We start from the raw sequence: 17,748 nt of genomic DNA, 5'->3' as shown, positions 1-17,748 counted from the left end.
GAGATGGTCCTTCTCCTGGGTGGGAGCCATGGGCTGAAAGGTGCTCTTTCCTGACATGAAAGAGGGGAGTTCTTAGCTGCATCCCCAGGTTGAGCGTGCTCAGAGCCAGCTGGGCCCCTCTCAGCAAGGGGTTTGCTGGAAGTGGTGGAACGGGATATGAGGAAGTTGCAAAAAGAAGGTAGAAGGAGCTGAGTTTTCAGGGAGCAGCAGGGGCAGTAAAGAGAAGTGGGAGGAATTGGTGGCACAAGGATGAGGGAGAATGAGGGGGGTCAATCAAATTGGTACCTCTGATCCACCCTAAATTTGCTTTAGAGAAGGAGAGGCAGAGAGAGAGGTGTTTCATGTTCTACCCTGCTCCTCACAGCTCCCGAGGCACCAGACCGCCCTACCATCTCCACAGCATCGGAGACATCTGTCTTTGTGACCTGGATCCCCCGCGGGAATGGAGGGTTCCCCATCCAATCTTTCCGAGTGGAGTACAAGAAACTGAAGAAGTTAGGAGACTGGGTGCTGGCCACCAGTGACATCCCCCCCTCTCGGCTCTCAGTGGAAATCACAGGCCTGGAGAAAGGTAGGAGATGTGCTCCTCCCCCCGTCTTTCTGGGGGACGTGACAAATAGTCCTGCTTCTGTATGGTGGTTCCCTTCTATTATGCCATGCTCAACGCTGTGGCGTTTGAGCATCTTCAGTAAGCTGGAGGTGGGTTGGTCTTCTCCCAGCTGTTTCCTGTCAGGATGGTGGAATTTCACAACTGTGGCCTATGGACCATCCAGACAGCCTTTCGGGGAGAAAAAGTGGCCTTGGTCTGGGACACAACTGAACTCAGGCCATTAGTTTCTTTGATGTCAAGGGCTGGGATGCCCTTCTTTGCAACATTTCTCTGTGCCATCCAGTAGGGTGGGGTGTGGCTGAGCTCTCTCACTCACACACACACACACACACACACACACACACTCACACCCCTTTCCTCTTTTAGGTGCCATGCTGGCTATTGGGCTTGCAGGAGGCACCAACTCTCTCTTAATGCCATTGTTTCCAACCCATTCCTTCCACCTAGGCACTTCCTATAAGTTCCGCGTCCGGGCACTGAACATACTGGGAGAGAGTGACCCCAGCGCCGCATCTAAGCCATACGTTGTATCAGGATACAGTAACCGAGTGTACGAGCGCCCTGTTGCCGGGCCTTACATCACCTTCACCGATGCCATCAATGAGACCACCATCATGCTGAAGTGGATGGTGAGGGAGGGAATCCGTGTCTGCAGGAGGGAGGGATGGGCACTGGTTGGGTGGCTTAGAAGATAGCCACCAGATATGTTATCAGATCTCATCAGCTACAGCAGGCTAGGCTTCCTCAGTACTTGGGTGGGGAAACTCCAATTATCTAGGAAGTCCTGCTGTCGATGCATTAGGTACTCCCCTTCCTCGGTGTCAGTAGTGACTCAGTGACCTGCATGGTGCTGGGGGATGTGCAGCTGGACATGCGGTCTTCCGGGGGGCTGTGACCATTTTGCTCAACGAAGATTCACGAAAGGGGGGTTGGTAAGCTTGCTGCCCTAGCCTAATTCCTGTTTGATTAATTAGTGACTCCTTACATTTTCCTGCAGTTTCAACGGGATACAGTGTTCATCGTCACTTCCTGTGCTCATCTGTTGGGTGGTGTTGCTGGGTGCTGCTAAACAGCCTCTACGCTCCGCCCCAGAGTTGGCTTCTTTTCAGTTGTGGGTGGGCTCCTTCAGGCTCATGGAGGCTGTCGAAAGGGCCGTTATTTATTAATCGATACACATGAATTAACAAGGATCGAGGGTGGCAGCCTCTTTTCCGACCTGCACAGATCTAAGGGTTTCCACTAGCCCAGGGTGAGCCATAGAGTTGCTTTACCCGCTTTCCCAGCCCACATCTTCTGGCCACAAATCCCCATGGGGGCTTCATGGCAGAGTGTCCACTGTTGGCTGCTTTTCTTTTAAACACAGAGATTGTATATGAAGGGGGCTGGGGGAGGGCAAGGAAGGTGAGGTCTCACCCGAAATATCTTGGGGGAAGCCCGAAGGAGCTGATGGCTAGTGGCTGTGCTGTCACCCAGTGGGGTGAGGGGGAGAGGTCGGTCCGTCTGTCTCTCTCTCTCCTGTATGTGGCATGTGACCACTGGATCATTACACGATGCGGCTTGTACAGGACACCTGAGCCTTAGTAGCGTAAAAACAAAAGGTCATCAGCTCTCATGCATGGCCAGGTGCATCACTGTTGGGACCGGGGGAGGGGAGCCTGCTGTTCATGGCAAATCTGATGGCATCCCAGCTGTTACCCGGGTCTCCACGGAAGGGCAGGAGGTTGGGATATGATAGTGAGCTCTCGCAGGTCCAAGGGCAGCATGGGGAGAGGGGAACATCCCTGTGGCTCCTCCCTGGGGAGAGGCGGTTTGACCAGCATGGACACCTCTAAACGTTGCCTTCCCCCTTGTCTCTGCAGTACGTCCCATCCAGTAACAATAATACCCCCATCCATGGCTTTTACATCTACTACCGCCCCACCGACAGCGACAACGACAGTGACTACAAGAAGGACGTGGTGGAAGGTAAGAGGCGCAGCGCGACTGGCTCCAGCTGCCGCGTGCTGGGTGGTTTCTCCATTGAGGACGTCTGTTGGCAAGAAGGAGCGGCTCTTGGGGGGCACCAGGCTATGGCGATGCCTAGGGGCCATGTCTGCCCAGGCACAGCCCCGCTGAGGCTCTGTCCAACACGACAAGGCGAGGTGGCGATGGGAAGCCTGTCTCCGGGGCACCCGTTGCCCTCGCTGGGGTGCATTGACAGGATTAGCGAGTCCGCATTTGCCGGTGGCCTTTGGGCAAAGGCAGTGAGGCTTGGCCTGCGTGCTGGGGCAGGGAGCTAACGGAGCCGTGTGTTGGTTCCCCCACCCCTCAGGGGACCGGTACTGGCACTCCATCAGCCACCTGCAGCCAGAGACCTCCTACGACATCAAGATGCAGTGCTTCAACGAGGGCGGCGAGAGCGAGTTCAGCAACGTGATGATCTGCGAAACCAAAGGTATCCGGCTCCTCTGGGCGGGTCGGCAGCCGCCCCCCTTTCTCCTTTCCCAACGCATGGGGGTGATTCGGGGCCTGGCCCAGCGGAGCTAACAGTCTGGATTAGAGCTGAGGGAGGGAGGAAGGGCAGGGTTTGCAGTGATGCTGCCGCGCTGATATTAGGTCTGTGCACAGCTCAGTGGGTGCAGCCCCATTGGGCTGGGCACTGTACACACGTGCCGGGAAGAGACAGTCCCCACCCCTAGTCTGGGTTAAAGGCGAGATATTAGAGGTGAATGAAACAAACAAGCAGGGGTGTAGGGGGTCTAGGAAGCGGTCAGGAGAATAACAGCATGGCTTCCAGTCAGAGCAAACTCACTCACTCGGCATGGGCCCTGCGGAGGATGCCTGCAGCTTTCAGGATTTTCACTGAGGGGAGGGTAGAGGCTCAGGAGAGCAGAGTAGCGAGAGGGGGCAGCATGCACAGAGACCCTTTTGAGAAAGCTGATCAGTCAGGGAGCCAGGCTGGTGTCAGTGCTGGGGCTGGCACACGGTGAGAGGAAAGCCTGGCCAAACAGAGGAGTTGTGTCGGGTGTGCAATGTGAGGACAAGCGGGTTGCACCCGGGTGCATTGGAGAAGGCAGGGTCAATGGAGACAGTCCAAGAGGTGACTCTTGTGTGCCGTGTTGAGGAGACAATTTGGTGGGCTCGTTTTGGAGGGGACGGGGAGGGGCAATGTGGGTGCCAGGGAGGAGGCTGCAGTGATGAAGCCAGAAGGTGATCAAGGCCTGGAAGAGATTTTGCTGTCAGGTTAGAGAAAAGGGGCTGGCCTTTCGAACGGTTGGTGTGCAGAAAATGGCCAGATTTGAACACAGCTTGGATGTGAGAAGGGAGGAGCCAGAGATAACGCCCCGATTTGTGGAACCGAGTGCAGGGAGGCTGGTGGTGGTGTGAGTGACACAGAACATGGGGAGTGGAGAGGCTTCAGGGGGAAAGTCCAGCTTAACGGTTGGCTATATTAGCTTTGAGTTGTTGGTGAGACATCCAGGAGGAATTGTCAGAAGAGGCAGGATTGGATGGAGGGAAGCAGCTCAGGAGTGGAAAGGTAGATATGTGACTCACCTGCACACTTAACAGTTGAAGCCGCGTAAGCGGATTATGTTGCTGAGGGAAAGGGTGTAGCGGGAGAAGAGAAGGAGACCAACGACCAAGCCCCGTGGGACCCTTCTGTAGAGCAGGAGAGTGATAATTATCTCTGCCTCCCTTAAAATTCCCCTGCAGCTCTTACTGGACACAGGAGTCCCCTTCGCTTCCTGTCCTGAGATGCTGGGTCGTGTTTTGGGGTGATAAGAAATGGCTGCCCTGTTCTAGCCCAGCGGCGGCTACATTCCCCTGTAATATGATTATTATAACAATCAGCAAGGAAGGGCTCTACCCACCAAGCCACAGGAACCTAGAGAGCCGGTGGTTCTGTGAACCATACACTGTGCGCAGACCCCTTTTAGCTGTTGTCTTGAGTGACATGTCTGCTTCTAACTCCCTGTCTTCCTGTTGCAGCTCGGAAGTCTCTTGGGCTGCCTGGGCGCCTTCCGCCCTCAACGGTGCCCCCGCAGCAGCATCCACCACTCAGTGGTGGGCACGGCGGGCTGGGGACTGGTGCCATGGTGGCCCGCTCCAGTGATCTCCCCTACCTGATTGTAGGGGTAGTGCTGGGCTCTATCGTCCTCATCATTGTGGCCTTCATCCCCGTCTGTCTGTGGAGAGCCTGGTCCAAGCAGAGTAAGTGGCTTCGCTCTGAAGAGGAGGGAGGGTGCTTGTTAGGGGCTGGCGTCCCAGTTAGAATAGTTGGGTGGGAAGATCCTGGCTATATTGGGGAGCAAAGTCCCAGTGAAAGCTTATGCAGACAGAGGCCCAAGCTTTCTCCCCTGTCCAGTTTCTCAAGCCAATAAAGAGTCCTGAATTTTGGAAAGGAAGAAAGAAGGGACCTTTTTCCCCTCTCCTGTCTCCATCAGGCAGAGTCCCCCATCCAGTAGGGGGCGGTGGATCATTGTCCCACCTGGCAGGCGTGTTAGCATGTGGTACAGCCCAGTGTGCCGCAGGATCCTTGCAAACAACCAGCGGTGTTTCGTCTTCTCTCTCAGCTGCCTTCTTCTTCTCCCTCTTCAGAACAAACCATAGACCTAGGCTTCTCTGGAACGGGGCTGCTGGTGTCCTCCTGCCAGTACACCATGGTGCCCCTGCGAGGGGTCCCCACTCCTCGAGCCAATGGGCAGCCCTATGCCAACGGTGTGCACCTGAATGGCGGCTGCCCCTCAGGTGGGACAGGCTACCCGAGCACAAAGTCCCGAGACTACAGTCCGGATGAAGTTCACCAGGTACCTTCTCCCCCTGTGTTAACAACCAGCATGTTGGGGGCTGGATGAGGGGGGTGTTTCAGTCAAGCCGGGTCTGACCCATTGGCTACTTGAGTTAGAACTCGCTCTGAGATTTTTGTCTCCAGTCACTCCCACTCCAGAGCTGGGGTCAGGTGGAGGGAGCAGCTTGCCAGGCACAGTGCCCAGTTAAAGGAGGCAACATGGGCAGGTTGGGAAGGGAAGCCCAGTTCTAGTTAACTTTGGATGGAAACACTAGGCCCCTGTGCCGTGGATCCTGAGTCATGGGCAGAAGGGGTATAGGGAAGATCTTCATAGTTCCAGTGATTAGACAAAGGGGTCCCTTGAGAGGCCGGCTGGAGAAGTTAGCAAGAGATCCTGACTTCCTATCAATAAGAGCTGGCCCAAACCTTGGCAGGGCATGCTGGGATTGTACAGGGGCTAAGACATAGGAGAACTCAGCCCACCAGTTCTCTTACAGAAACGTTGTTCTCATCTGATGGACCTCTTAAATCTGGCTTGGATTCTTGCTCTTCTAAGATGCTCTTTTTCCTCTTTCTCCTTTCAACCACAGGGTGAGACCAACACCTTACTGCAGGGGAGGGTGCTGCAAAATGGGACTGTCCAAGAACACTATCCAACCTCCCGGTAAGCTCTGGGCCATGGGACTCTGATGAGGGTTGTGCAGACAGGATACACAGGCATGGAATGTCTTAGCAATGGAAAAGAGCTAGTTAGGTCATGTTCTCTGACGTGCAGGATCGTTGCCACAGCCTGTCCTCCAGGGATCTCTCCAGTCTAGTTTTAAAGTCCCACCCTTCTCCCCCAACTCTTCCCTTGGGAGACTAGCCCACACTCGAAAACATCTCACTGCCTAGGATTTTTTCCAGTCTAAAAGTTTTCTCTCTCTGAACTCTATCTCATCCCTCCTAGAATGTCAGGGTGGAGTTGGCCGGGCCTCATTTTAGAGATGGCCAAGATCCATTTCTCCCCCTTTTTTATGTCCTGAATAGGGATGGAGACTCAGACAGGTTAACAGGATTAATGCTCACATCCACCGTGTTGATGAAATCCCTCAAAAGATGCCTTCGGTCCAGTTCTAGGCTTGCTGTAGCAATGCGATTCACTGCTCAGATTTCAGATCATGGTTTCTATCATCCGTGACGCTCCCTGTTCCTGCCATCTCCTCTCTACGCTCTTGTTGACCAGGCTGTGACCAGAGCAGCTTTGAAGACTCCAGGTTTTACATTAAAGCTAGAGCTGGTTGGGAATGATTTTCTGCTGGAAAGTTCCATGTCTGTAAAAATCAAAAATTTCCCCTTGTTTCTGGAAAATTTTGATTTTGCATTAGAATTTTTTTGTCTCAATTTGTGAAATATTTTTCAAAAATTTGATTTTTTTTTTGTGGGAGGGAAATTCAGCTTTTCCATCCAGCTCTAATTAAACCCATCTCCCCCCACCCGCCCAAACACTCCCTGAAGTAGAAGGACAGACTGCACTTAACGTATCTGAAACCAGACCTGGGGCCTGCCAGCCCTTGAGCTCACTCTGTTTTGTGTTGTGTCTTTAGCCAGATGTTGGTTTATCAGATAAGGGTGTGTATCTATGTCCAGTCTTCCTGATGTTCCATGGACATCTCAATTCCCGCTCCCCAACACACACATTCTTCCCCCATTTGGGAGTACTCACTTTGTTGTTGTATGAGACCGATATTGTATTTGAACACAGCACCATGGAAGGTGATATCCAATACAGGTCCGTTGTCCACCCAAAGGGAATCCTCTTGTAGCTCCTTCAGTTGGCTGGAATGCAACAATCAACATGTCCCTCTAGCAGACTTCTGGGAAGGAGTATTTAGAGATGGGTACAGACAGTACCAACCCTTATCTGTCTTTCTATCAGGCTCTCTGATGCTAGACCAGAAGACAGTTCCTTCCTCTATAGCCTCCCAGATGACTCCACCAACCAGCTGCTCCAGCCACATGATGACTGCTGTCATCTTCAAGAACAACTCGTTGGCCTACATCACCCAGTGACAGGATGCAAGATGGGAGGCCCTAGCCTGGAAGCCCTGCGAGATCCCATGTTCCACAGAGGTCAGTGGACGTGAGAGCTCAGTGCTTGCTGCTACTATACTTGTTTAGGTTGAACTTGAAAGGAAAGTATCAGTCTGGGAAGACTTTTCCAAGGCTCTTGGAGGGCAGGGTTGAAGGCAAGCTGTCATTTTTAACGCTCAGCACTGCTGTGCTAGAGCAGTATTTGAATATCACAAAGGGCATAAGAATGGCCATAGTGAGTCAGGCCAGTGGTCCATCTAGCCCAGGACCATGTCTTACGACAGTGGCCAATGCCAGGTGCTTCGGAGGGAATGAACAGAACAAGGCAATTATCGAGTCATCCATCCTGTCATCCACTCCCAGGTTCTGGCAGCCAGAAGCTTAGGGACACCCACTGATGGACATAACCTTCACAAACTTATCTAATTCTTTTTTAAACTCATTTATGGTTTTGGCCTTCTCAGCATCCACTGGCAACAAGTTCCCCAGGTTGACTGTGCATTGTGTGACGAAGTACCCCCTTTTGTTTGTTTTTTAACCTGATGCCTATTAATTTCATTGGGTGACCCAATTTTGTGAGATCCCTCTGTAACTATTTGCAAGTCTACTTTGGACTTAACTATCTTGAGTAGTTTTGTATCATCTACAAATTTTGCCACCTCACTGGTTACCCCTTTCTCCAGATAATTTATGAATATGTTGAACAACACTAGTCCCAGTACAGACTCCTGGCCTGGGAGGCATCACTATTTACTGCTCACCATTCTGAAAACTGACCATTTATTCCTACCCTTTGTTTCCTATCTTTTAACCAGTTACTGGTCCATGAGAGGACCTTTCCTCTTATCCCATGACAACTTACTTTGCTTAAAAGCCTTTAGTGAGGGACCTTGTCAAAGGCTTTCTGAAAATCCAAATACACTGTAACAACTGGATCACCCTCGTCCACATGTTTGTCGACCCTCTCAGAGAATTCTAGTAGATTGGTGAGGCAAATTCGTGAGCCGTGTTGACTCTTTCCCCAACAAATCATGTTCATCTATGTGTCTGATAACTCTGTTCTTTACTATAGTTTCAACCAATTTGCCTAGTACTGAAGTTAGGATTACTGGCCTGTAATTTCCAGGATCACACAGCAACATGAGGGGGCCAGAATAGTAGGTGGAGTCCACAAAACTGGCCCAGCATATTGGAGGATGGGGCATTTATTTGGCAGAAGAGGGGTTCCTAGCACACGCTGATTCTCATTGCTCTGAGACCTTACACCCAGAACTAACTGGTCTGCACCATGGCAGGTACCTAACCTGGCTGGAGATGTACCTGAGACATGTACTCAGCCGCTGCAGTACCTTAACCCTTCCAGTGCTTGCACTTTCCAGTCAAACAAGTGCATGGGAAGACACACTTAAGTTCACAGTTCATGAAAGGTTAGAGTGATCCATTCAGCAGGGGCCTGATCCACCAAAACAATTCTTCCTGGTGGGGAAAACAGGTCAGTCAGCGTCGCATACCCTAGGACACTGTTACTTTGGTACCTGCTGCCATGTCTCTGTAGGACACAGCTACCCGCATAGCAGCCGTGTTGAGAACCAAGCACCACATCACTTTCTCTTTGCCAAAGGATCCATTGTTAGAAGGTGGTTTGGAGGTAGCAGTTCTACCTGGCACGTTCATGCACTGGTCACAGCTTTGGTTTTTTTGGTTATAATTGGTTCTTGCTCCCCTTCCTTCTCAGGTATCCCTTGCTGCCTCGGCCTGGTGCCAGTCGAAGAAGTAGAGAGGCTAGATTGTTGCGAGCTCAGAGAACGGTGTCCCCAGAACCCAGCCATCACCTGTTTGGGGCAGGACCCAACGAGGCATCTGAGCAGCAGCCCTCCACGGCACATGCCCTTTGAGACTCCTCCTCCTACCAGTTAGGGACAAAGCTGCCTTTGCAAAAGACTATTATTCTAAAGAGAGAGAGAGACTGGGTATTTATTTTTGTATAACATCCCTATTTATATATTTATGCACTTGTAAATAGATGTACATGTGCTTTTTATAATGCTATTGAGACAGAGAGGAGCCTGTGCAAGGTGACAGGAGGAGACAAGAAACTGGGGCATCTGCCAGCGATGGCATTGGGCTGTTTATCACAACACAGCCCGGGAACGACAGCCTTCTGCTCGGCACAAGCACAAGAGCCATCGTAGGACATTGGGCCAAGCACAGCTGCGAAGAGGAGACTGATCTAAGGTATTTGTTTGCAGCAGGGACTACGTGAAAGATGAAAGTGCAGAAAGGAGGGTCCCTTTTCCTCTCTCAGCTGGAAGGGATCTCCTGGCAACATGCCCCTCAGCATGGAATGAAATCATGTACAATACATATTGGCATTAACAACCCTTCACATACACGCTGTCTGTAGTAGCGTATCTGCAAAGACAAACCCCTGCTTGAACAGCTAAAATAAAGGCTTTTGTCTTCTCTGTGGTCTGCTGTTTGCTGAATACTCCTATGCTGAGCCCAGTCTCCTTCCCTGGCAGAAGCAGGGGTGGGGGGATGTTTTCCATGAGTTACTGCTTTACACAGGGCCCCCAGCTGGTTCCTCTAACTCTAGGAGTCAACAGACAAGGTGAGGCCCAGTCTGGCTCCAGGTGAAGTCCAGACTGAATGCCCATTGGGGGAACAAGGTCGGACCTTTGAACTAACTGGAGATGGGGGAGGGTACTACTTCCATCTTTGTGAACAGAGCTGCACAGAAAAAATGTCTCTTTTGTGTAGACTCTCCTGGTTTTCTTTTTCATTTTCCTTATTCCAGAAGCCTTTAGCATCTGTGTCTGTAGGTAAAGGTGCCCCTTTGAATGGTAGCTGAGGGTGCTTATAGGCCACAAGCAGACAGTACAAGAAACACTAGCTGTATTGTGATGGGTGCAACTGCATTGCATCTGCCTAGTTGGGATCTCCGCTGTTCTTCATTTCCGCTCGCTGGCTCCGACTGCTTTATGTTATTTAGGACTGAATCTTCCCTGGATGAGGAAGCTTCCCACGCTCTGTTCTGTCCTGCTGTTGCTTTGCTTCCCCTCCAATCTGAGAGCAGTTCACACATTTGATCCTGGTTCAATTTACACAAAACACCTCACAAAGAATAACCTGAAAAGGGGCAGAGAGCCCGAGAGGGTTGGTTGGTTTGGTTTACTTGGTTCAAAAAGGTCTCTGGACCATTAACGTCTAGGACGCCTGCCTCAGAATGAAATCCCACCACTTGATGACTGAGGCAGTGAGACAGCAGCAGTGCTGTAGACCACAGTTAAAGAACCACCAGATTCCAGGAGAAGGGAAAGGAAGAAGAAAACACGAAAACAATGAAATATCCAGCCTAATTCTCTTCTAACAAGTTGGCCAAGTCCATAGTTACCCCAACGTCAAACCAGTGTAAGAACAGACTGAGGCCCACCACTGCTACAAACACACCGGGCACACTTTCCCCTAACACTGACTTCAATACCCCAATTCATTGCAGTGTCTTATTTCTACTGAGCTGAGGCAAGCAGCAAAGTCTTCTTTGGGCAAAGTTTAACCCTTCAGACCCTGAAGGAGTTCATCCACAGCGTACATCATACTTGTCTTGGGCTCCTCCAAACAACTTGTTCCTCCCTCTCCTCCCGCCTTTCACCCCAGTGGAGTGGGCAGAGAGCATCTGTGGTATTGGGCTAGCCTGTTCTTCAGCAGACAGCTGGTGGAAGATGCTTCTCTTGGAATACGTGCCCAGTTGTTCTTTGTCAGGACATGCTACATCACAAGATGCAACCTTAAGAAACCCATTAACTACACTTTAGGCACCTAAATAGCAAAGCTAGAGCTGAGGAGTGCAATTTCCAGTGGGTAAATCTCATATAAAAAATTACTCCCTCTTGAACAAGGGCTAAGAGCACATCCAGCATTCGTCCAATGCAAATCACTGTAGCACATCACTAACAGTGTTCTATGATGGTCTCTAGAGCACTACCTAGCCGAGGGGTTCTCAAACTGGGGGCCAGGACCCCTCAGGGGATCACAAGGTTATTACATAGGGGGTTGCGAGCTGTCAATCTCCACCCCACACCCTGCTTTGCCTCCAGCATTTATAATTGTGTAAAATATATAAAAAAGTATTTTTAATTTATATGGGGGCGGTTTACACTCAGAGGCTTGGTGTGTGAAAGGGGTCACTAGTACAAAAGTTTGAGAACCACTGACCTAGCCTCGTTTATTGTCTAGCCAAGACTATGATAAAGGTTTAAAACAAGATGAGTGAATGTGTGTTGGGACTCCATTTTTATCCCTCTTTCTTACCCTCTTACCTGTATGTATTACTAGTTAAAATTTGCACCCACCCACGAGTGGTCTGACTGTCCAAGCTCACCAGCCTCCAGTGCATTCTTAATGTATTTCTTTGCAGATTTACGAGTGTTACCCTTTGTAATTAGTGTGTGCTCTGACAGCTAGGACTATCAAAACAAAACTTTAAGGAAATCATTCTAGCCTTGGTTTGTAAGCTAGGATACTAATATAGGATAGTCTACCATGCTAAGGCCTAACAAGATCCAATGGCTGACAGCTGACGTCAGGAGAATTCTCCATCACTTTAACTCCAGATTGGATGGTTTTCTAAATGCTGTGTGTCAGTTCACCCACAAGTGCTTGAGTCTGATGCAAGGATCAGCGGGTGACATTTTATGGCCTGTGTTATGCAGGAGGTCAGACTAACAGTAACAATTTCAAAACCACCTTAGTGACTTAAGCACTTAGACACCTAAGTCACTTTTGAATATTTTACCCCACATAATCATAATGATCCCTTTTGGCCTTAAAAATCAAAGTGTATACTAGCCTCAAAACACTCCAATCTGCTTACAAACTTTTATTATCTACAGTAGGATGCCAGCTTCAAAACTGACTTTACATATTTAAAATCCATGCAATCCCTTCCCATTCTTTATGCATATTATCCTGTAAGGGTGTGTTGGGTAATTCTTAATTGTATTAATTAGCCATGACACTCAGCAGAAGACGACACAAAATGGATCATGTTTCAAGAGGCATTGAAGGGAAGATCTACCCTGCTGGCTGGAAGACAAGGAAGTGAATAGGTGACAGACAGATACTGGGCCTTGGACTAGTCTGGGGCAAATGAGCTGTTCACAAGTGTATCCCAAGGCAGGTCTGACTGCCATGAAGAACAGCTTGTAAAAGCCATGGGCGCATAGGATGAGCCCTTATTGCAGGAGTGCAGACTTTGCTTAAAGGGTCCATAAAGACTGCACCTAATCAGCAGTAAGCCAAGCCAAGCCATTTGCTGCAGCTCACCCCAATGCAGCCTGTGAACCCAGATTCCAGCCTGCAATGCTCTAGCTGGCTCTGAATGGAAGTTCAAAAGGGAGCATTGCAGACTGGCATCTGTAGTGTTTACAGCCCCTCTGTATTAAAGATGCCCTATGGATGACTGGCGATATGAAACTCCAGGGGGAGATTGCAAACAGGACAAAACCTTTGGCCCAAACTTTGACACCGTGTGTTATTGGAACCGGTGCTGGCTGCAGACAGGGCCTCTCACTGACATATGCCCGTCACCAGGGAAATGTCTAATGAATAAGGCTAGTGACAAAGAGAACTTTAGTTTAGTATCTTGGTATCGGGTGGAGGCTGAGGTGGTGGGAAGATGCGCCCATCTTTTCTGCTTAAGAGAGTAATTTCCTCCTTGAGTACTTCTGCCTCCTGGGCCTGGAGTTGGACCAGTGTAATCAGCCTCTCTCTCTCCTGGATCTCAGCTTTCCGGGGGCCTTGGAATTCTGCTCCCTGTAGGAGGAAGGAAACAGAGCTCCCTTTAAGCACTGGGGAAGGCATGGCTTCATTTCAGCTGAGCCTTTCCCTCACCAACCCAGGCACAGGACAAGTTGACACCTTCTTCACTCGCATCTGATGCCCACTCGGTAAGTGATAGTTAATTCAATGCTGGGCCTCAGAGCAGGCACCACGGATAGCACGGGGGAAAGAACACACGTCATTTCACTCAGATCACTCTGGACAATGGAGTGGTGTGGACTTGCTGCGAGGGAAGTCCCATCCAGTCTCCTTTGGTCAGAAATATGGAGGTTGCATTGCAGTGGTAAAAGGAAAGCAAGGCCTTAACAAAGGGAAATCTGGGCATTGCCTGTTCCAATTTCAGGAGTTGCTGCTCACTTTTACCATGAGCATCATTAAAGGAATTATAAAGGTCTCCTAGTGGGAACAGACTAAACTGTCACAATAAAGTGTTAGGCAGGGCAGCAGGAAAGTTTACCAGGTTATTCTGCAGTGCGTCCAGCTTCATTTCGAGTCCCTGCTTTTCAATACAGAAGCTGTTCAGCTGCTGCAACTTGCTGGTGTTTTCTTTCATCAGCATCATCAGCCGTTGCCGCAGCTCAAAAATCTTCTCCTAGGATGGAGGAAAGTTGAAGGAAACTTTCTTTTCTTTAAGTGGCAAATACCATAATATTGCAGGGAGTAGATGTTTCATAATGAACCTGCTCCTGCTCCCAATGAAGTCAATGGCAAAACTCTGTGGGCCAGATCCAGATCTGAGTTACACCAATGTAAACTCAAAGAAACTCCACTGAAGTGTAGTGAATTACCCCCAGCAGACCTGGGCCCAAAATCTTGCCCAAAGACAGTTTTGCAATTGATTTCTTGAGAAGGAGGTGAAAAGAAGGTACAATGTATCAAAAATATCTATGTAGGCTTGGATGTTTTATTGTACACTTCTGGGAGAAACAACATTTTGGTCAAATGCCTTAAAATTAAAAGCAGGCAAGAGTGTATGTTTATATGGGAGGTTTTCCATGTCTCTTGACTGTTGCAATCACTCTTAAATTTGTTGCACATGTTCCCTATGGTTTTCATATTTTTAAAATGACATAAATAACGCCTGGGTATTCTAACAATAACTGGAAGACAGTTCCAGTTTACAAAGTACTAGCTGGGTCTCGGGCTGAATAAGTACTTAGGTCTAGAGAGCAAGCTCTTAAACTCCTCAGCCTACTTAGTACTATTAGTCTAGGAGATGGTTGTGGAGTTATCAGGAAGTATTTGTTTAATTATTTGTATTCCTGTGGCACTCAGGAACCCCAGGCGTACACCAGAACACAAAGACTGTACCTATCCTAAAGCACTTACGAGCTAAATTCAATATTACAGCTGAGATTTTCAAAGGAAATTTAGGGTTTTGGGTGCTGAACATCAATTGAAAGCAATGGGAAGAACACCCTAGAAATATCTTAGAAAGACAGGAACTGAACTCAGGAAAATAGTGACTATGTCCTGATTCTCCAGTACAAAACTGCAAGTGTAACAGCAGTTTGGGGCTGAAGCAGAAAGAATTTGGGGATATGGGAGGAAAAAGGGTGTGGTTCAAGAATGGTGGGTGAAAAGAAGTTGAGAACTCCCACTGAAGAGATTTTTATGCAGCTATTTGGTTTCTAGGCAAGTGAATTCCTTGTAATTGCAGCTGTATCACTGGCCTAGGGGCCTCTGTCCCTGCTCCTTACCTCCCACTTTTTGAGTTCCTGGGCTTGTATGTGCTCTTTCTCCATCATTTTCATCTTTAGCTCTTCCAGGTTTGTGTTAACAGAGAGTGTCTGCAGGGCTTCCAAGTCCACCACCCGGCCAAACTTCATCAACATCAGCTGATTACAGTTCTCTTCCAGTCCTAGCAGAACAGGCATCACATTTAAGATGTGTATTTGGAAACATTTTTCATAGGTGAATAATGGCTAGCATAGCTATGGGGATACAGTTGCCTAGTGGCTAGAGCCAGAGTGGACTGGAACTCGGGAGACCTGGGTTCAGTTCACAGCTTTGCTAGTAGATGATCTTGAGCAAGTCACATCAATGATACAGATACAGATTCCTTTCCTTTGTAAAGCGCTTTGAGATCTACTGATGAAAAGCGCTATATAAGAGCTAGATATTATTAGTATGGTGCTTTTCATCTGAGGACCTCAAAGCATTTAAAATACATTAATTCATGTAAAGCCTCAAAAAAACCCAACCCTAAATGATAAGTATTTTTTTTTAAACAGAGGAGGAAACTGGCATAAAGAGGTTAAAGTGCTTTCCTGAGGGCCCCAGGATTCAGAGTGAGAGGCTGGAATAGTAGGCAGGAGTCCTGATGCTCTAACCAGCACTTCTTTGTATCATTCATTATCAATGTATATCATTGAAAAGCCACTGATGCCTATGAAAAACAGTTCTACTGCTGTGCTCCTGCTTATTTCTCCTGTGTGGTCATAATGTCATCAGCACCATCTCCACAGTAGCCCACTGGGATATCTGTGTCAGTGCAGGGAGCAGAGGTGATAAAGGCAGCTAGTGAATTAATTCTCACCCAGCAATGAGTATACATTAAGCACAGATGCATGCGAGATGCCTATCCCTATAATGTGGAAAGAGACCTAGAATGCCAGATACATAGCAGAGAAAACCAAACTGTGCTTAGGAACTCACGCTCAATCCTTATCTCTATCTCCCTCCTGTCCCGGATGAGCTGCTTATGCTGCTGCCGGGCCTGCTTGTAGAGCTCCCTCTGATCCACCTTCTCATGCTGCAGGACCATGATCCTTTGCTGCAGATACTCCAAGGACTGGTTGGTAAATACCAATGTTTGGGACAGGTCGGCGGGTAACTCCCCATTTACCACGTACTCCACCTGCCAGAAATAGTCACAGACAAGGCTGATGACTGCATGTTACTGGCGTTGGGAACTCAAGTCGGTGGTCTGGTTGGCAGACAACCGATTCTGGCCCAGCCATTGTGTGAGGACAGCATGCTGTTTTAAACACGACTGGCAGAGTACAGCCTAGGGAAAGCCCATTCCCAACAAAGCAGACCCCAGCATGATCAGAGCCTGCTTATAGCCCTGCATGGACTCCAACGCAGATGCTGGCTCAGGTTTCCACCTTTGGCAATTGGAATGGAGTGGGGAGGCAATTCTTTACCCAACTGCCTGCGCACTCCAGCAGCCTGGGGTCTGCAGAGCTATAAGGCCAGTTCTGACACGTTTCTGTCCTTAATTTCTGACCAAAGATCTATTTCAACGAAGGAAGAGAAAGCAGGCAGGAGGAGCAGGGCCTGCCCCAGAGGCAGCTGAGCCAGAGCGGTCCTATTTTTTCAGTGGCCTCTGCATAAACCTCCAAGCATGACACAAAATAAAGTAACAGCAAAAAAGCACTGAACCCAGAGGAAAAATATTCCAAGTCAGTCCAGGGTCCCATAACACGGAGAAGAAAACTGCAAGCAATGAACTGTGGGCCCATGAGAACACTACTGCTACTGTCACAACCTGGCCTATTTTCCATCTGCTTGGCATCATCTTGCTGCTGCTAAACCAGAGGCAGCGCACACACACTCTCGCATCACCTGATGTAGCTTCAAAGGCACTACTACATGGAGCTCATTCAGTCTCTGCTGCTTCTCCCGTTGAAAGGCCTCCAGCTCCCCCTCAGCTGTGTCCAAGCTGGCTTCCACCACTTTCACCTGCAGAGATGCAAGCCACATACTGATGTGAGGCCTTCATAATTTGGCCCTAAACCAGCCACCATGGCAATGGTGACTGAGGGCTGCTCTGGGACTGGCTTAGAAGTAGGGTCCCCATCCATCAGATTTGTACTGTTGGGTTCTATGTTAAAGTTAAGGCAACTTTTGTCTAGTTTAAAGGGAATGTGATATGGAAGGGCCACACTATTTTCTTCTGTCTTGTTATCTGTAGTGACCAGGGGGCAGCTCTATGTATTTTGCCACCCCAAGCATGGCAGTCATGCGGGTTTCGAATTGCTGCAGAAACCGCGGGACTGGCGGACCTCCCGCAGCCATGCTGCCTAAGGCAGCCTGACTGACGCCCTCACGGCGACCAGCAGGCCGCCCCCCGGGGCTTGCCGCCCCAGGCACACACTTGGTGCACTGGTGCCTGGAGCCGCCCCTGGTAGTGACCTTCCCTGCCCAATAATAGGATCATCTCCTTTCTAAAGTGAGATTCTATGCTGACTGTATTGGTGCAAAAGTGTCCTCCTTACTCAGTAAACCCCCCCTCACTGTGCATATCAGAATGACATAAGAATGGCCATACTGGGTCAGACCAAAGGTCCATCTAGCCCAGTATCCTGTCTTCCAATAGTGGCCAGTGCCAGGTGCCCCAGAGGGAATGAACAGAACAAGTAATCCTCAAGTGATCGATTCCTTGTCGCCCATTCCCAGCCTTTGGCAAACAGAGGCTAGGGACACCATACCTGCCCATCCTGGCTATTAG

The 17,748-nt window shown here is 49.3% G+C and overlaps 2 protein-coding genes across 9 annotated transcripts in view; one reads left to right on the top strand and one right to left on the bottom strand.

The window, feature by feature from the left end:
• BOC (BOC cell adhesion associated, oncogene regulated) overlaps positions 1–9,926 on the top strand; it is a 93,772-nt gene extending 83,846 nt beyond the window's left edge. For 5 of the 7 annotated variants that reach the window (XM_045001597.1, XM_045001571.1, XM_045001589.1 and 2 more), the window contains 9 exons: positions 365–571; positions 1,058–1,239; positions 2,470–2,575; positions 2,922–3,044; positions 4,580–4,801; positions 5,189–5,397; positions 5,969–6,042; positions 7,297–7,490; positions 9,187–9,925. In XM_045001597.1, the coding sequence (XP_044857532.1) occupies positions 365–571; positions 1,058–1,239; positions 2,470–2,575; positions 2,922–3,044; positions 4,580–4,801; positions 5,189–5,397; positions 5,969–6,042; positions 7,297–7,490; positions 9,187–9,368 (1,499 nt within the window). In that variant the 3' untranslated portion in view covers positions 9,369–9,925. Of the gene's footprint in view, positions 1–364; positions 572–1,057; positions 1,240–2,469; positions 2,576–2,921; positions 3,045–4,579; positions 4,802–5,188; positions 5,398–5,968; positions 6,043–7,296; positions 7,491–9,186 lie in introns of all 7 variants that reach the window. The other 2 variants (XM_045001606.1, XM_045001613.1) reach the window with 2 other exon arrangements.
• Positions 9,927–12,226: 2,300 nt separating this feature from the next.
• The window catches only part of CFAP44 (cilia and flagella associated protein 44), a 71,669-nt gene continuing 66,147 nt past the window's right edge, over positions 12,227–17,748 (bottom strand). Inside the window, exons 34-38 of one of the 2 annotated variants that reach the window (XM_045001560.1) lie at positions 16,863–16,979; positions 15,951–16,152; positions 14,993–15,153; positions 13,750–13,884; positions 12,227–13,265 (exon numbers count right to left, since the gene is read on the bottom strand). In XM_045001560.1, coding sequence (XP_044857495.1) covers positions 13,083–13,265; positions 13,750–13,884; positions 14,993–15,153; positions 15,951–16,152; positions 16,863–16,979 — 798 coding nt within the window. In that variant the 3' untranslated portion in view covers positions 12,227–13,082. The remainder of the gene's footprint in view (positions 13,266–13,749; positions 13,885–14,992; positions 15,154–15,950; positions 16,153–16,862; positions 16,980–17,748) is intronic. The other variant, XM_045001551.1, reaches the window with a different exon arrangement.

Source organism: Mauremys mutica, chromosome 1, assembly GCF_020497125.1.
Source record: "Mauremys mutica isolate MM-2020 ecotype Southern chromosome 1, ASM2049712v1, whole genome shotgun sequence".
Taxonomy (NCBI): Eukaryota; Metazoa; Chordata; order Testudines; family Geoemydidae; genus Mauremys; species Mauremys mutica.
The sequence above is the reverse complement of the archived record's forward strand: the minus strand, read 5'-3'. Positions and strand labels throughout refer to the sequence as shown.